At 36.2% G+C, this 16,519-nt stretch overlaps 1 protein-coding gene across 1 annotated transcript in view; it reads right to left on the bottom strand.

Annotated features, from left to right (window-relative positions):
* Positions 1 to 16,519, bottom strand: part of pik3ca.L (phosphatidylinositol-4,5-bisphosphate 3-kinase catalytic subunit alpha L homeolog) — a 39,977-nt gene that overhangs the window by 10,829 nt on the left and 12,629 nt on the right. The window contains exons 3-13 of the mRNA XM_041563324.1: positions 13,659 to 13,868; positions 11,483 to 11,733; positions 9,796 to 10,041; positions 9,418 to 9,503; positions 9,007 to 9,112; positions 8,230 to 8,382; positions 7,812 to 7,946; positions 3,255 to 3,379; positions 2,741 to 2,822; positions 431 to 595; positions 57 to 160 (exon numbers count right to left, since the gene is read on the bottom strand). Of these exons, the coding sequence (XP_041419258.1) occupies positions 57 to 160; positions 431 to 595; positions 2,741 to 2,822; positions 3,255 to 3,379; positions 7,812 to 7,946; positions 8,230 to 8,382; positions 9,007 to 9,112; positions 9,418 to 9,503; positions 9,796 to 10,041; positions 11,483 to 11,733; positions 13,659 to 13,868 (1,663 nt within the window). The remainder of the gene's footprint in view (positions 1 to 56; positions 161 to 430; positions 596 to 2,740; positions 2,823 to 3,254; positions 3,380 to 7,811; positions 7,947 to 8,229; positions 8,383 to 9,006; positions 9,113 to 9,417; positions 9,504 to 9,795; positions 10,042 to 11,482; positions 11,734 to 13,658; positions 13,869 to 16,519) is intronic.

Genomic DNA, 16,519 nt, shown 5'->3' on the forward strand with positions numbered 1-16,519 from the left:
ATTTTGCTTGTTGCACTAAAGTATCACTACATGTGTGCTTATTCTAGAATACATACTTTAAATGCCAGAAAAAGAAATGTCCTATTCTTTGATTGACCAGAGCCCTTTTCAACAGAAATCTCACTAGATGGTTGTCCAAGTACTGCTCATATTTCATAACCTGCAAAGAACAAAAACATAGAAGACAGGTTGAAGACAGGTTGAGTCTTTACAGCTAACGCTCTAAAGCAACCATTATCTGTCTCTAAATATATGGAATAGTGAAGCGTCTGAACTCCTAAAGACAGCTTAACTAATTAAAATGTGAACTTGTATGAAACATGTATAAATCTCAAATCTAATAAAGACTTCAAATATCCTTTTAAAAATCTACTTATGTTGATTTAAAAATTCCATTTAGGGACTAAAGGAAAAAAAAATAAAAAATTACCTGCACAAGTTGGATCAAAAACTGCGATAGCTTATCATCTGTCAAATACTTCTCAAGGCAAGAAACGGCAAATGACCGTACAATCCGATCTGGGTAATTAAAATCCAACAGTTCCATTGCTTGTTCTGGCCGGATAGCAGGCCACTCTTTTAGAAGACAATACATCTGTGCAAAACAGAAATAAAACAGACCACCTTAGCAGTTAAAGGAAAAGTTAACTCTGCTTTCAATTGGGGGATTAGTTCCAATCTATTTCAGAATCCTTCCCGGCAAAATACATGGCATAGTTTAGTGAAGAAAGGGGTTGTTCACCTTCCAAAACTTTTTTCAGTTCAGTTGTTTTCAGATTATTCACCAAAAATAAAGACTTTTTTCAATTGCTTTCCATCTTTTACTTTTTACGATTTCTCGAAAATTTAAGTTCAATGTTCCTGTCTCTGGTGTTTCAGTCTGGCAGCTCAGTAATCCAGGTGCAGATTCTGAACAGTTACAATTTGCTACATTAGTTGATGCATGAAGTTGATACATTTCTCAGCCGCATCTTTGGAAAATTAGCAACTATTTTATCAAAGATAAGAAATGTATCAACTAATGTATCAATTTAAAACAATTACAAATTACAGTCAGAACCCCCCCCCCCCCCAGAACTGCTTCAGAAAGGCATACGAAGGAGAAATTTTACACTTCAATAGTAGAAAAATCAGTCACACATAGAAAGTAATTGGAAAAAGGCTTTATTTCTGGCGAAAATAACTAGGTGTTTGAAGGTAAACAAACCCTTTAAAGGGGAACGCCACAAAAACATAAGCTTTCTGACTTTGCAATAAACATCAATTAAAAAAATATGCAGACTTTTCATGATTTTTAATTGTTTATGACAGTTCCCTAATCCTAGCCCCTTGCTCTCCTGCTTATCTGTCTACTTTGCTGAGCTGGCTGACTACTATGTATCAACAGCCATCTGTCCTCAGCCTGCATCATCCATACCCCACAATTCCCTGCACACGTGATTTCAATAAGGAACAGAACATCACAGTGCAATGCATTGTGGGTTATGTAGTCCCTGCATGCTGTCTGTAAGCTGTGGAGAAGTTGTTACAATTTGTAACATCAGTGTTTTAGTCCCTCCTTCCCTGCCAGGATTTCAAATGATGCAGAAAGCGAACAGCTGGATTTCAGCAAAGAAAATGGCATTTATTCATAAGGTAACTTTAATGGGTATATTAGGGGTTTCTGTGTTATGTGGGCCTCTTTATCAAATTTTGGTTTGGAAGCCGGAGTTCAGTTAACATTTAGTATGTTATAGAAAATTGCTGAATATCACTTAAGTGTTGTCGATAGCACAAACAGCCAATACTACCAATTAAAAGGCATGTCTGCATACTTTTTGCCTGTACTTTATAAGATTATTTATTGGGGTAACTATATCCAACTTTATTATTTCAAGGTCCTTTGAATATTTAGTCCATTTTCTCTCCCGTTTTCAAATTTTTTTTGATTTTTATCCTACAGGTGTGTAGCTTGCTGATTATTATCAGTTAAATATATTGCACTGAACCAAGCTTATCGGTTATCTTCTATGTTAATGTGGGCCATACAGCACTACTGATCTTGCACAGCAGCTGCTTTTGGTACAAAGTAACACGCAAACAGAAATTATATTAGTTCTGGGCCTGTCTGTTGCTACAGCTGCTTTAGGCTAGGGATGCACCGAATCCACTATTTTGGATTCGGCCGAACCCCCGAATCCTTCTCGAAAGATTTGGCCGAATACCGAATCGAATCCTAATTTGCATATGCAAATTTGGGTGGGAAGGGGAAACCAGTTTTTACTTCCTTGTTTTGTGACAAAAAGTCACATGATTTCCCTCCCGTCCCTAATTTGCATATGCAAATTAGGATTTGGTTCGGCCGGGCAGAAGGATTTGGCCGAATCCGAATCCTGCTAAAAAAGGCTGAATCCCGAACCGAATCTTGGATTCGGTGCATCCCTACTTTAGGCAGTACGTTTTCAAAAAATGACGGTCGGAAAGTCAGCAGGTAGATAGGAGGGTTTTGAGCGCAACTTTTTCCCCATCTTAGTACAGACATTACCCATTTAGACTTCTTATATTAACACACCAGCAAAAGGAAATATGGAATATATATAACTACATTTTTAAAAGAACTTCATGGATTGCACACACTGGGAGGACAAGTAGTATGATAAATAAATATGTATAAAATAAACAGAGGTTAAGTGCCATGTGGTAATAGAATTAGCAATTAAATTAAACCTTGGTGCAAAATGTTTTGATATTAAAACCTTACCTGTGAAACATCATCTCTGCAATTCCATTTCACAGACAGAAGAAGCTTAGAAAGAACTTCAGGTATGTTTCGACAATAAAGTCTGTGAAAGCAAAATGTATGTATACAAGATTAGACTGCTGGTTCCTCTCTTCCCAATTAGGTTGAAGTAAGTCCAACATTATTGAATGCCCCCTACGTTTATGCACAGATACTCATTAAATATACACACAGATAGGAAGACTGGATGCTTACCCATGCAAAAAAATGAATCCACAGACTGAATAAAGGCAACATTTCTAAGATACATCACAACCCATATGAGTAGCCAAATACATTTTAATTTCATCACTTATTGCAAATGCACCGATCTCTCACTCCCATATATATTAATGTTTACATATAAATAAACAATACGTGAAAATGGTCTTGGCCAGCAATAAACATCCTCAGAAGTGAAATGGTTGATGTATATTCTGTGCACTTAATGGCTGCAATAAAAAATACGTTTGTCAGCACAGCAAGGTCAGTATACCTGTGGCTCCAAAGGAATTCTTTTTCTTGTTCAGTAATTTCAGAAAGAGGGTCACGGTTAGAAATGGCTCTGAGCTGCTCTTTGTCATTTTCTCTTACTTCATTTTCTCTAACAATTCTGTTACTCTGCAAACACAAGGAAACTTGACTATTCACGATTACTGTTAAAGCCTGTCTGATCATGACTGTTGTATAATCAAGTAGAAAATAGTCAGTTGAGTTGCCTGAAAACATTCACTAAAATATAAAAATGAACAAAATCGTTTCAATGCCATTCAGTTTAACTTATCTCATACCCACTGCAACATTGCATGTAATATAACCGAAATATTTAAAGAAGAACTTAAGCTTAACTAAAGAAGTATGCTAGGAATACTGTACATTATGTTTTGGGTTTCTGTACCAGCCCAAGGCAACCACAACACATTAGCAAGGAAGATCTGTAACTCCAAAGATGCCCCAGTCAGTAGTTCCCCATATTGATTCACTGCACATGCTCTGTGCTGCTGTCACTTACTGACCCACTCACAATATACAATACATGGGGAGGCACATTTTTCAAGGGGTCACTTGTTTCCAATTAATGTTTTTTTTAAACTATCTTAAACTCCCATAAATTCAAAATATCTAAATTTATTAATAAAATCAAACTTTTTCAGTTCGGACTAATTGAATTGATCTCAAGCTCGAATCAAATTTAAATAACTCCCTAGTCGAATTTGACAGTTTTGACCATAAAAAATTTAAGAAAATTCAAATTCTCAATTTGACCCATGATACATCTGCCCCATAGAATATAAATGTCACAATATAAAAGTGTAGAAATAAGCCAAATCAACTGAACTTGCTGTGTTGGTTTGACTTATTTCTACAGCTATACCAGTTGATTTGACTTATTTCTACAGATAAACCATGACCTGGGTGAATGAGAATCTTCACAAACATATCCCAATATAAAGGCTGATTAGTAATTAAAGGGGACCCGTCACCGAAAAAAAATTATTCAAAATCCTATTTTATCACATTAGTCAAGCAAAATGAACTTTAATTACACTATATAAATTATTTGAATCTTGATTCCTTCAGTCTGAGATTTCAATATTATAGCAAGCAGGCAGCAGCCATTGCATCATCTCAGAATCTTGTTTGTGCACCAGAAAGGGGGACCAGATGTCTATCCCCATGCCCTGGCTACACAAATAAATTGTAAAGAGAACGGGAGAATATGTGGAGAGCAGTGACATCTAGGAAGTGCTGAATAGAAAGTGAAAGTAATTGTCTGCCCTGGCTCTATGCCCAGGGCATAGAGGAGTGGCAGGCAATATTTGATTGACAGCTGAGATTTTTAAATGAGCTTACAACAGCTATGAATGCTTTAATAAAAAATAGAAATTGAATTTCATGTTTAATTTGAAAAGGTTTTTTATTTTACAGATGTGTGTCTGGTTGACAGGTCCACTTTAAAGGAATTGTTCAGTGTAAAAATAAAAACTGTGTAAATAGATAGGCTGTGCAAAATAAAAAATGTTTCTAATATAGTTAGTTAGCCAAAAATGTCATGTATAAAGGCTGGAGTGAATAGATGTATAACTTGTCAGTCAGAACCCAACTTCCTGCTTTTCAGCTCTCTTGGTTTACACTGACTGGTTACCCTGGTTACCAGGCTATAACCAATCCGAGACTTGAGGGGAGGCCACATAGGTCATATCTGTTGCTTTTGAATCTGAGCTGAATGCTGAGGGTCAATTACAAACTCAGTGAACAGAAATGTACTATGTGGCCCTCCTTCAAGTTGCTGACTAACTCAGAGTTATAGAGCTGAAAAGCAGGAAGTTGGATTCTGGCTGTTTTATTAGACATCTGTTCACTCCAGCCTTTATACATTACATTTTTGGCTAACAATATTAAAAACATTTTTTATTTTGCACAGCCTATTTAACCAGTTTTTATTTTCACACTGAACTATTCCTTTAATACAATTTCATTCAGCACTTCCTAGATGTCACTGCACTCCCTACAATCCCGTTCTCTTCACCATTTAATTGTGTAACCAAAGTTCCAGACCGAAGGAAACAAGATTAAAATAATTTATACCGTGTAATTAAAGTTAATTTTGCTTGACTAATGTGATAAAATAGGATTTGGAAAAAAAATTTTTAGGCGACAGGTAAGGGAAGGGGAGTCTGTGTCTGGTGAATTCAAATGTACAATACAGTTGTGTTGTTCATTTTCCCACTATGTGGAGAAATCTCTGACACTTTAGAAGTGTTATAAGTTTTTCCACGCACACAGCAGAGTGGAATGCATTGCAAATTCAACAAAAGATGTCCCTTCCAAAGTGCAATGTAATTTGAGTATGCTGGCAATACAAACGTGGTGGCATCACCGCAAAAAAAACAAACAAAAGTATATGTAGTAGAGCTCTTCTATCCGGTTCAAATAACGTGTCTTGTTTCTCTGGAAGAAGTTTAATTCAATATTTACCCAGCATAAATTTCATTAGGAAAATAATACGTTTGACTTTAGTAGTTGCAGTAATATTTCTGACCTATTTCAGAGACTGGCTTCTATAGATCAGTGACGTAGTGGGTAGATGGTACACAGTATGTTTTGTTATCAGTGCTTAAGGGCTCATTCACACCACAGGAAAGACATTTTCTCATGGTAGGTCACCCTCATAGGATATGGCACAGCATGGGCACCAAAACATACTGCATAACCCTAAAGAGATAATGGCCCTTTAACTGGAAAGTTTCATTATGCCTTGATAAACCCCAACTGCGTCAGGACTTGACTTTGAGGAAAGGAGGGGCTAAGTCCCAACAGGCTGAGGCCCTGCATATTGGGCAAACCCAGGCCGCAACTTACACTGTCAAATACCAACAAAACATGGACAGAACCAAAATATCAGATTCAGCATAGTAGCTTATTAAAGGCAAAACAACACTTTTTAGAAATGCAAAACGTTTTATCCATTTCAATCTTTTTCAGGGATTGTGTAAAATTACACAAATGTGTATAATTACATAGTTAACAATTGTATACAATCAGTAATATACAAAATTATAGAACTTTGTATATTACCAATTATACACGTGTTAACTATGTAACTTAAATAAAGACTCAAATGATATATACACACGCACATATGATATTGTAATACATCACTTTTGATTTTGGATAATACTGAGTAGCGCATAAGAATGATATTTAAAGATACCTTACATTTTCTAATGGAAAACATCTATAGATATTTTTTCAAAGAATCCTTTTAAAAGAATTGTTCAGTATAAAAATAAAAACTGGGTAAATGGATAGGCTGTGCAAAATAAAAAATGTTTCTAATATAGTTAGTTAGCCAAAAATGTAATGTATAAAGGCTTAAGTGACTGGATGTCTAACATAACAGAACACTACTTCCTGCTCTTCAGCTCTCTTGGTTTCCACTGACTGATTACACTGGTGACAAAGCAGTAACCAATCAGTAATTTGAGGGGGGGGGGGCACATGAGCCATAACTGTTGCTTTTGAATCTGAGCTGAATGTGGAGGATTAATTTCAAACTCACTGAACAGTTATGTCCCATGTGGCCCCCCTTAAAGTTGCTGACTAACACAGAGTTAGAGAGCTGAAAAGCAGGAAGTTGTATTCTGTTCTGTTAGACATCCGCTCACTCCATAAACATTACAAACTAACTATATTAGAAACATTTTTTATTTTGCACAGCCTATTTATCCAGTTTTTATTTTTACACTGAACTTTTCCTTTAAGGTACTACTGGCTCATTGTGCAGTTTAGCCTTGCTTAAACCGTCACTATCTAGCATACTGACCACCATCTTACTTTTCACCTTGCTTTATGGCCTTCTGAGTAGGGATGCAACGAATCCAGGATTCGGTTCAGGATTCGGCCTTTAAGCACGATTCAGATTCAGCCGAATCCTTCTGCCCAGCCTTACCGAATCTGAATTTGCATATGCAAATTAGGGGCGGGGAGGGAAATTGCGTGACTGCCAGAAAACAGGGAAGTAATAATTTTTCCCCTTCCCACCCCTAATTTGCATATGCAAATTAGGGTTTAGATTCGGTTAGGTATTCGGCCGAATCTTTCACAAAGGATTCGGGTATTCGGCCGAATCCAAAATAGTGGATTCAGTGCATCCCTACTTCTGAGGGTCATAAAATACATTATTAGAAGTCAGTGGGTGTAACCTTACAGTTCAAAATATACGTAGTTAATGGCAGCATAGCCAGATAAATAGGACTGTATACGGCACTATCCACAACAGACAATTTACTTTAAATTTACTTTAAACTGTACAGAGATACAATACATCTATGCCAGCATATGTTATTTTTTAGCAATCACTATTTTTATTTTAAAGGGACAATATACGTTCAAAATCAGAAGACTATACTGCTTTTTAAAAACTTACATATGCCTGCTATATGAGCATTTCTGTGGACATTTGTCTTTCAACCGCTAATAAATAAAGTGCATCTGGCAAATACAGTGAAAAAAAATACTTGCATGCATGTTCAATAAATGAATTACTTACCAGTCCAGAATGGCTGTAATTATAGCCCAATTCTCGCTCCAGAACTTTATTTGCATGATCTTCGATTGCGGTCATATCAGGAAATTTGACTGGGCTACTGAAACAGTCAAATTCTAGTTCCAAACAGGGTGTTTCCTGAAAAAAAGATAAAGAAAATAAAAATACTGAAACCTAGGGATGCACCGAATCCACTATTTTGGATTCGGCCGAAAAAGTCATGCAATTTCCCTCCCGTCCCTAATTTGCATATGCAAATTTGGATTCGGATTTGGTTCGGCCAGGCAGAAGGATTCAGCTGAATCCTAATCCTGCTGAAAAAGGCAGAATCCTGTCCGAATCCCGAACCGAATACTGGATTCGGTGCATCCCTACTGAAACCGCAATAAAATAACGGGTCTACTCTAGAAAGATAATTTACCTTGTTAGGATTGGAGCCACTAACTCCAATAGGATTTAGCAAATCTTCTAACCCATGAGGTACAGGCCACAAATTTAGAGCCATTTTTCCAGACACCAGTGTATCTGTGTAGTCAAACAGGTTAATATTTCCCCATGCTAAAGGGCAGTGCTCCTGAAAGAAAACAAATATAAAGCATGAAAACTGTACAAGAAAAATACAGGATGTTTTGTCGCTTGTTGAAAATCCAGCGAGGACATTAGAAAAAGCCCAAAACACCCTTGTATTACATGTGCAGGGAACAGTGGAATGTGGAAGGAGGCATTTTTTGGTGATTAAACATACAGACACAAGCCATTTCAAGTTCAGCAGGCAGGCAAAAACACACAAACACTGCTTTACTGCAACGGCATTGACAACTCCGTAGTTGCCACCCGAACGATTGAGGGTTGTCACCAGCTTGCTGAGCTGCAAATCATTCAACAATCATAAGATATACATCCTAAATGATTTTGTATTGTTTGAAAAAATGGATATTGTGCCAAAGCAAAACTGTTACGCAATAATCACATGAAGACAAGGAAATGAATGTAATCATAAAGTGACAATAACTTTTTCCCCAAAGTAAGACATTTTTTCCAGTAAGTTGCTAACTATGCACACAATATACGCTACATAAGTTTTTCAAGCAAAGGTACAAAAAACAGGTTACCCGAGAACAAGGTATTTTAATTCAAGTATCTTAAAAAAAAGATTGTTACAAATGCTTTAAGTTAAGTTTTCTATTAGTGGACTTACTTCTTTGGCACCCTTCCGTCCCTTTACGGAGCAAATGGAGAGGCAAACTCGTGCAGCTCGTGGTAAATCAGGAATGAACATATCATATAAAAGCCATTCATTCCATCTGAAAAAAAAAATAAAAAAAATGCAGTTGCAGAAGAAAGAAACTGCCTCAAAAGGCATTCCAAAACACAAATGACAAAATATATTCACTAAATTTTGCACAATTGTGGGGTGGAGGGGGGGGAGAAGAGTATAATATTTACATCTCAAAAGCAGAGTTGGTAACTGGCTTTGGGGGGGGGGTTGTTTACCTCCAGTGGATCAACATAAAAAATTTTATATAGGCGGAAATTGGGAGGGCCTTTAATTTGTGGAGATTTTTAGGTGACAAAATTAAACGAAAATAAAAAACACAGTCTTATTTACCTTGGATTTGAGCAAGGCACCCTCTGAGTGTTAACATTGTCACATAATGGCTCAACTCCATGATAGATTCCAGTTCGAACATAGATCTGCACAAAATAAGGTGGTTAAACTTTAACTTTAAGGGACTGGTTCATGGTAAAATTTACATGGGCTATTGTAAATAGGGATTCACAGAACACATTGCTTTTTATAGCTATGCCTTCCATTTCTAGTTCTAAAAATCACCTGGAAGCAGCAGCACACATTATGGTCAGGTGTTGGTAATACATATTATATACTGTATATATTCCAATCCACGAAAGCACTCATGGCAAAAAGAAATAAAACGTTCTTTAGTGCATAGTGACCCTAGATCAGAATTTCAGGTTACCTCATTACCTTATCAATGTCTCGAATGTTTACATTGACATATGTGGCACAAAGGATTTTTATTCTAAGAGTACTGTTGATCGCCCACAATGACTTGGCTGAAGCTTCTCCATTCATGTATGGTGCTGCTGTGGAAATCCTCCTTGAATAAGATGGCATTGTAAATATATCCACTGGAATTTGATTGTACAGGCTCTCTTTGGCCATTAACATTAAATTAGGCATCCGACCAAGCATTATACAACTTCTTATATACTGGAGAAAAAAAAAAGAAGAAAAAACATGCACAACGTTCTGAGTTTGTTACTATTACAATTATTTTGCACATAGACTGCATTCACTTTGCTTAAGGACAGTTTGTTCTGTCTACATATACTTCTGCATGCATAAGTCAGTTTTTCAACAACAGTAAGATATATGGGATTAATTCATAGCAGAGAATTTTCAACAGTAATAACCTGCACAGTCCCTATTAAACCCACTGCCAACTGGGAATAATAGTTATAAAACATGAAGAAGCTAAAATGAACGTTTCCTTTCTGCTTTACATATTAGACGATTTATATAGGAAGCCTTATCAACTTTTATCAGCCTTAGGGTAAGGCCACACGAGGAGATTTGGAGAGATTGTCGCCTGGCGACTAATCGCCTCTTCTTTTGAGCGACCATCTCCCGAACTGCCTCAGCGTTATTCCCCATAGGCTACAATGAAAAGTCGGAGGCAACTATGGGCGACTATTGAAAACGCATAGCCGCGTGTGCATTAGCGCAGGCGACTTTTCATTGTAGCCTATGGGGAAAAACGCTGAGGCAGTTCTGGGAGATAATCGCTCTTGTTTTTAATTGTATATTTGGCTTTTTGTTCAGCACCTCTCCAGTTTTGGTAATTCAGCAGCTATCTGGTTGCTAGGGTCTAACCTACCCTAGAAAACAGGCAGTAGTTTGAATGAGAGAGACGGAAATATAAATAGGACAGGGACTGAATAGGAAGAGAAGCAATAAAGAAGTAATAAAATGTAACAAAAATAACATTGTAGCGTCACAGAGAAAGTCTTTTGTCTGCCCCATTTGAAAATGGAAAAAGGCAGAAGAGGAATGCAAATAATTCAAAAGCTGTAAAAAATAAATAATGAAAACCAAATGCAATGTTGCTAGGACTACAATCCTCAATAACATACTAAAACTGAATCTATAATTTTAAATTGTTCTTATTTTTATGGTTTCCAAATTATTAAACTTCTATTAAGCCCTTTCGGACCTGCAACTGAAAAGGCTGCACTTCTTTTGTTATTCTCATTTTTTTAAATGATTATATTGGAATTAGTTGGATCGAATGACAAGCTTATTTATCCAACCATCTGGGCAAAAATCCACTTGCTTGATGACGTGGCAAAACAAGCAGTTCTTTTTGCATGTATGTATGTTTAAAGATACTTGAAAAATAAGTAAGTGTTTCAAAGGTGCTAGGATACTATACACAATAGAAAGCATTTGTTTTAAAAACCAGACAAGAATGGTAAAATCTATGGCAACATGACTTAATGTTGGCAGGCAATACCAGGAAATGATAGTGTAACAATATATTTGCTTGGAACGATCCAGGCTTTATTTAAACTGGTAGTTTTAGTTTCTTTAGCAAATCTGAACAAAAAAATAAAAAATAAAAGATATATCATCTTCAAAATCCAATTCTCACCTTATACTGACTCAGTGGATATTTTTCCAACAAATACTCATCACATCCACAGACCTTCAAAATGTATTTTCCTTGGTACTCCAGAACACAAAGCTTTAGCTGTTCTGTTGACAGCAGCATACTCCTTGTTTTCTTCCTGATAGCTTCAGCGATTACATGTTCTGGCACACAATCATGGTTAATCTTCAAAGAATACTTCTGCTTTTCGTTGTTAGGAGATACAATGACCCATATGACCACAATTATTTGCCCTAAAAGAATAAATCTGTCACTCAAAATCTGCCATGATAACGTTATAATGGCTTTCAAAGATCCAGACAACGGATACACAAAAAAATGCTGAAATTCTTTTTATAGAGAAACAGTTTTTTTGGACTTATTGTGCATTATTTTCATTGCATAACTATTAATTTTTTGTCTGGTCTGCCAAGATACACTAAGGGGCAGACTTATCAAAGTGTGAGATTAGAGGACAGATTTATCAAGCGTCGAATTGAAAATCAAATTCTAAATTCAAATTCGTGTTTTTTTTATGGTCAAACAACTGTATGAGCATGCACTCCTGAAGCACACCGATGTGGCAAAACTCGATTTTATGCCATGAATTAAAACAACCTCGTCCTAATGCACCCAAGTCAACCTGTTTATTTTGTGAGCCATGGCTACATTTGCTTGCTGATTTAATTAAATATTTTGAGGTCGGTGTTTTACTCACCCGAACAAATAATTTTGTATAGTCAGCATTTCTTTTCTTTTTAGGATAGAGCCGCAAATAATCCTTTCCTTTTTATGGTCAAAACTGTCAAATTTGACTAGGGAGTTTATCAAATTCGATTAGAGTTTTTCAAATTATATTTTTGAGATTTAGTATAATCTGGCCCTTGAACTCTACTTTTCTCCACCTAAAACCTGCCGAATTGCTGTTTAAGTCAATGGAAGAGGTTCAGGGAATCATTTTTCGAATAGAATTTGATTACAGTTTTTGGGTCGATACTATTTATCAGAGTTTTAGAAATTCAATTTTATTAATAAATTTCGATCGGTCGAATTTTTATCAATTGACCCTTGATAAATGTTCCTCTAGAACTCTTTACAGAAAAACTCACTCACTTTCTATTCATTCCTATAGCATTTTTAGAATCATATGTATCAAATGGTGAACTCCATTGATAAGTATGATTCTAAAAATCCCATAGGAAGGAATAGAAAGCGAGTGAGTTTTTGTGTGGAAAGTTCTAATCTCACATTTTTATATATTTGCCACTAAGCTTTGTTTGTTTTTCATCACTATTCTATTCTTAAAGGGATCCTGTCATCGGAAAACATGTTTTTTTCATCAGTTCATAGTGCTACTCCAGCAGAATTCTGCACTGAAATCCATTTCTCAAAAGAGCAAACAGATTTTTTTATATTCACTTTTGAAATCTGACATGGGGCTAGACATTTTGTCAATTTCCCAGCTGCCCCTGGTCATGTGACTTGTGGCTGCACTTTTAAGTATTGTTCTTAGATCTACCAGGCAGCTGTTATCTTGTGTTAGGGAGCTGCTATCTGGTTACCTTCCCATTGTTCTTTTGCTTGGCTGCTGGGGGGGAAAAGGGAGGGTGGTGATATCACTCCAACTTGCAGTAAGAGTGATTTAAGTTTATCAGAGCACAAGTCACATGACTTGGGGCAGCTGGGAAATTGACAATATGTCTAGCCCCATGTCAGAATTCAAAATTGAAAAAAAAATCTGTTTGCTCTTTTGGGAAATGGATTTTAGTGCAGAATTCTTCTGGAGCAGCACTATTAACTGATTCATTTTGAATTTTTTTTTTCCCATGACAGTATCCCTTTAAGGCTATGGCACAAAGCCCTTTTGACCACAAGGATGTGCTCTTAGAAAAAAGCCAAAGTGGGCAAAAAGCCCTAAATTATCTGTCACAACTAATTGGGAATGCATTGGCTATGACAGGTGATACTGGCACTGACTGAGTGCCATTTAACTTGCATCTAAATCTGACACAGACTACTTTAAGCAGCAGTATAGTAAATGTAAATTTGCCTTTATCTTGTCTAAATGCACAAAAGGCTATAAAAAAACAAGCAGAAGTAGCTATATTATAAATGTAAATATTTTTATATTAAAACACAACTGTCTAAGGTAAAACATGTTAAACCTATAAAACCTTACCTTTATCTAGTTTGCTTTCTATGTGTTTGGGAAGCTCTGAAGAGGATTCTACATTAGGTGGGTAAACATACAACGCTCTGCTGATCGGCCCATTAGCATCACGAAGTTCGACTGAATCTTTGCAAACATTTAGGACATTTTTCCTAAAGTCCTGAACCTCCGAATCCTTAACCATATCAAATTCACATACCGGCATTCCAATGGCAAAGCCTTTAAAGAAAAGAGGAAAAAAAGGTTACAGGTAGGAATTAAAGCTTAAGGCATAATATTTATGTATCATAGTATTTATATATCATGGTCTTTAGAGATACTGACACTTAAAAGCAGTGGATGCATCAGATATATATGCATGTACATTTCTGTTTTCTCCTGTGTATTGTCTACAGACAAAACTCAATTTTGACAGCAATTGCTGCATCAATAGAAAAGTGTTTTGTCTTTGAAGCATTATCCAAAGTTATTGCACAAAAAGCTCCAGATGTACTGAAGAACAAAGATGCAGACAAAGGGGTCTGGTCTTTCACCTACATAATCTAGAACTAATTCAGTGTCAAGCTTATGATGCTGCCTCAAATTTTTAAAACTACTTTCAAGTTTAAGGAGTATGAAATAAATGTATTGCTTCTGAAATAAGCAAGACAAAAGATTATATGTTGAATAATTTAAAGTGACTGAAATGATATGCAATGTCAGCATGAAATACAGTGCTGGAAAATGTTACACACATTATTTTTATTTTAGGTTGATTCTTCCGATTTTTTTGGTGTACTTCAATGATACAGCTCTTCCTCTTCCAGCCAGTTTGTGCCAGCAAGGGAAGACCTTTGAAAAAGTAAATTCTGGGGTGTATGGTTTGCCCTGAATCTAGATGCGTCTTAGATTTGGGAAGGCCTGTGGAATCAGTAATAACTGATGCATCAAAATAATTCAAAGTGAGTTTCATTAAGTAGGTAACATATGTTCAGCATAAAATAGTGATAAGAAATGTTTTACTATTAAAAAAATATATTATTTTTTTTTGCAGGCAGCATCATGATGCTGCTGCCAGAAACCCTTTCTCCTGCCTTCAACGAATACAAATAGACAGTTCATCTAAATAAACAATTTTCATAATATACTTTTTTAGTAGTATGTGCCTTTGGGTAATTCTAAATAGAAAACTGCCATTTTAAAAAAATAAAGGCCACCCTCTGGGATCGTAGGATTCACGGTGCACAGAAACCAAACAAAACAAACCATACATATTAGGTCATGAGCCAATTAACAGACAGAGTTGTGTCTTTTGCTTCCACACTTCTTTCTGTTACAGTTAGAGCTGCAGAATTTCTGGTCAGATGATCTGAGGCAGCACACAAACCATCACCAAATGGTGGTTCAAGGCAAGAGATAAGGGCAATATTTACTTATATAACAGTTTGGTAAGATTCTTTAATGTCACTTAATATGATATAAACTGTTGCTTAAATATTCATTTTGTGGGTATAGTTTGCAAAGTATGTTTTCCATGAAAAATTTGAGGTTTTAAGTCGAAAATACACCATCTAAAACCTGTCAAGGTATTGTAGGAGATCCCTTGAACCACTTGAAGATGTTAACAGCCTTCATGATGTTTGAGGTTTTTTTGGTGTGTTTTGCCCGAAACTCGATCAATTTGAGTGATTCGTTTTTTTCTCGCCAGTTGTTAACCTGAACACACCAATTCACTTTTTTCCCCATTCGAGTTTTGTCTTAAATTGGAAACCATTCAAGTTGTGAGTTCATTAGAGGTCAAAAAAAGCTCATATAACTCTAAAATTCTACCTTTGATAAATAACCTCAGAGTCAGAAACATCATTCTGCAGTGCAGACAGACAGTAGATTAAAAGTAACCAATGTGGTTTATTTAAACCGGACATGCATTCCTTACCTTTAACAACTTCATCTCTGAGAGGCGCTATAACATACACTGCAATACTCTCTCTCCGTGTATAAATGAAGGTATAGCAGGATGTGCAATGTACTGGATACTAGCACAAAAATTAACATGTCTAACATAAATATATCCAAGATGTTTCTTTATTATCTTAATAGCTCTTGTAGATTTTTATCTTGCTTTGTTGGTGAATTTATGGGACAAATATATTGTTGGTTCCAGCCAGGTTGCGCCATTGTGCATGGGTGGGGAACTTTTTTAGGAAAAGGAAATCTAGGGAATGCAGTCAGTCCTGAACCTAGTCCTGGTAGTGTTATGTAAATAAAAAAAGAAAATAAATGGTTACTATCTTACTTCAGGCTTTTATTAGGACTGCTAATTATATTGTGTCTATTTTCAAAAATGAAGACTGCAGTGCTGCATAGGTGTCCAAATATCCTTGAAACTCCAAGCATTAGATATCAAATGGGCAAGGTGACAACTATCTATGCTTTAAAGAAAACTTTACTTAACATATTAGGTCTCATTTACACCTGAAAGCAGAGTTGCGGTCCCTGCAATTTCTCCGCAGTCAGTTGTGCGTAAAACCACTTGAATGGTACTTGCTGCAAAAAGCTCTCCTTGGACCTTCCGAATAGTTTCTCTTGGCACTGCTCAGTCTTTTCTTCCTTTAAAGGTAAACCACTTCTTTAACTAGGAACAGTACAATAATTGGGGCTATGCTAAAATCTATGCAGCACATAGGCTTGACTATCTCTCAGGCCTGGTGTCTTCTGTGCTATGTAGAATCAGTCCTATATTAGTTATATTTCATAAACATGAAGGGATTATTTCCTGGTCTTTTAAGTGGATACTAACTAAATTTCAACCTAAAAAAAATAGTGCAGCACACATCTAAATGAATAGCTAATTGGCCATACAAAATATGTATGAAATGGAAAGGGATGAT

Source organism: Xenopus laevis, chromosome 5L (assembly GCF_017654675.1).
Source record: "Xenopus laevis strain J_2021 chromosome 5L, Xenopus_laevis_v10.1, whole genome shotgun sequence".
NCBI lineage: Eukaryota > Metazoa > Chordata > Amphibia > Anura > Pipidae > Xenopus > Xenopus laevis.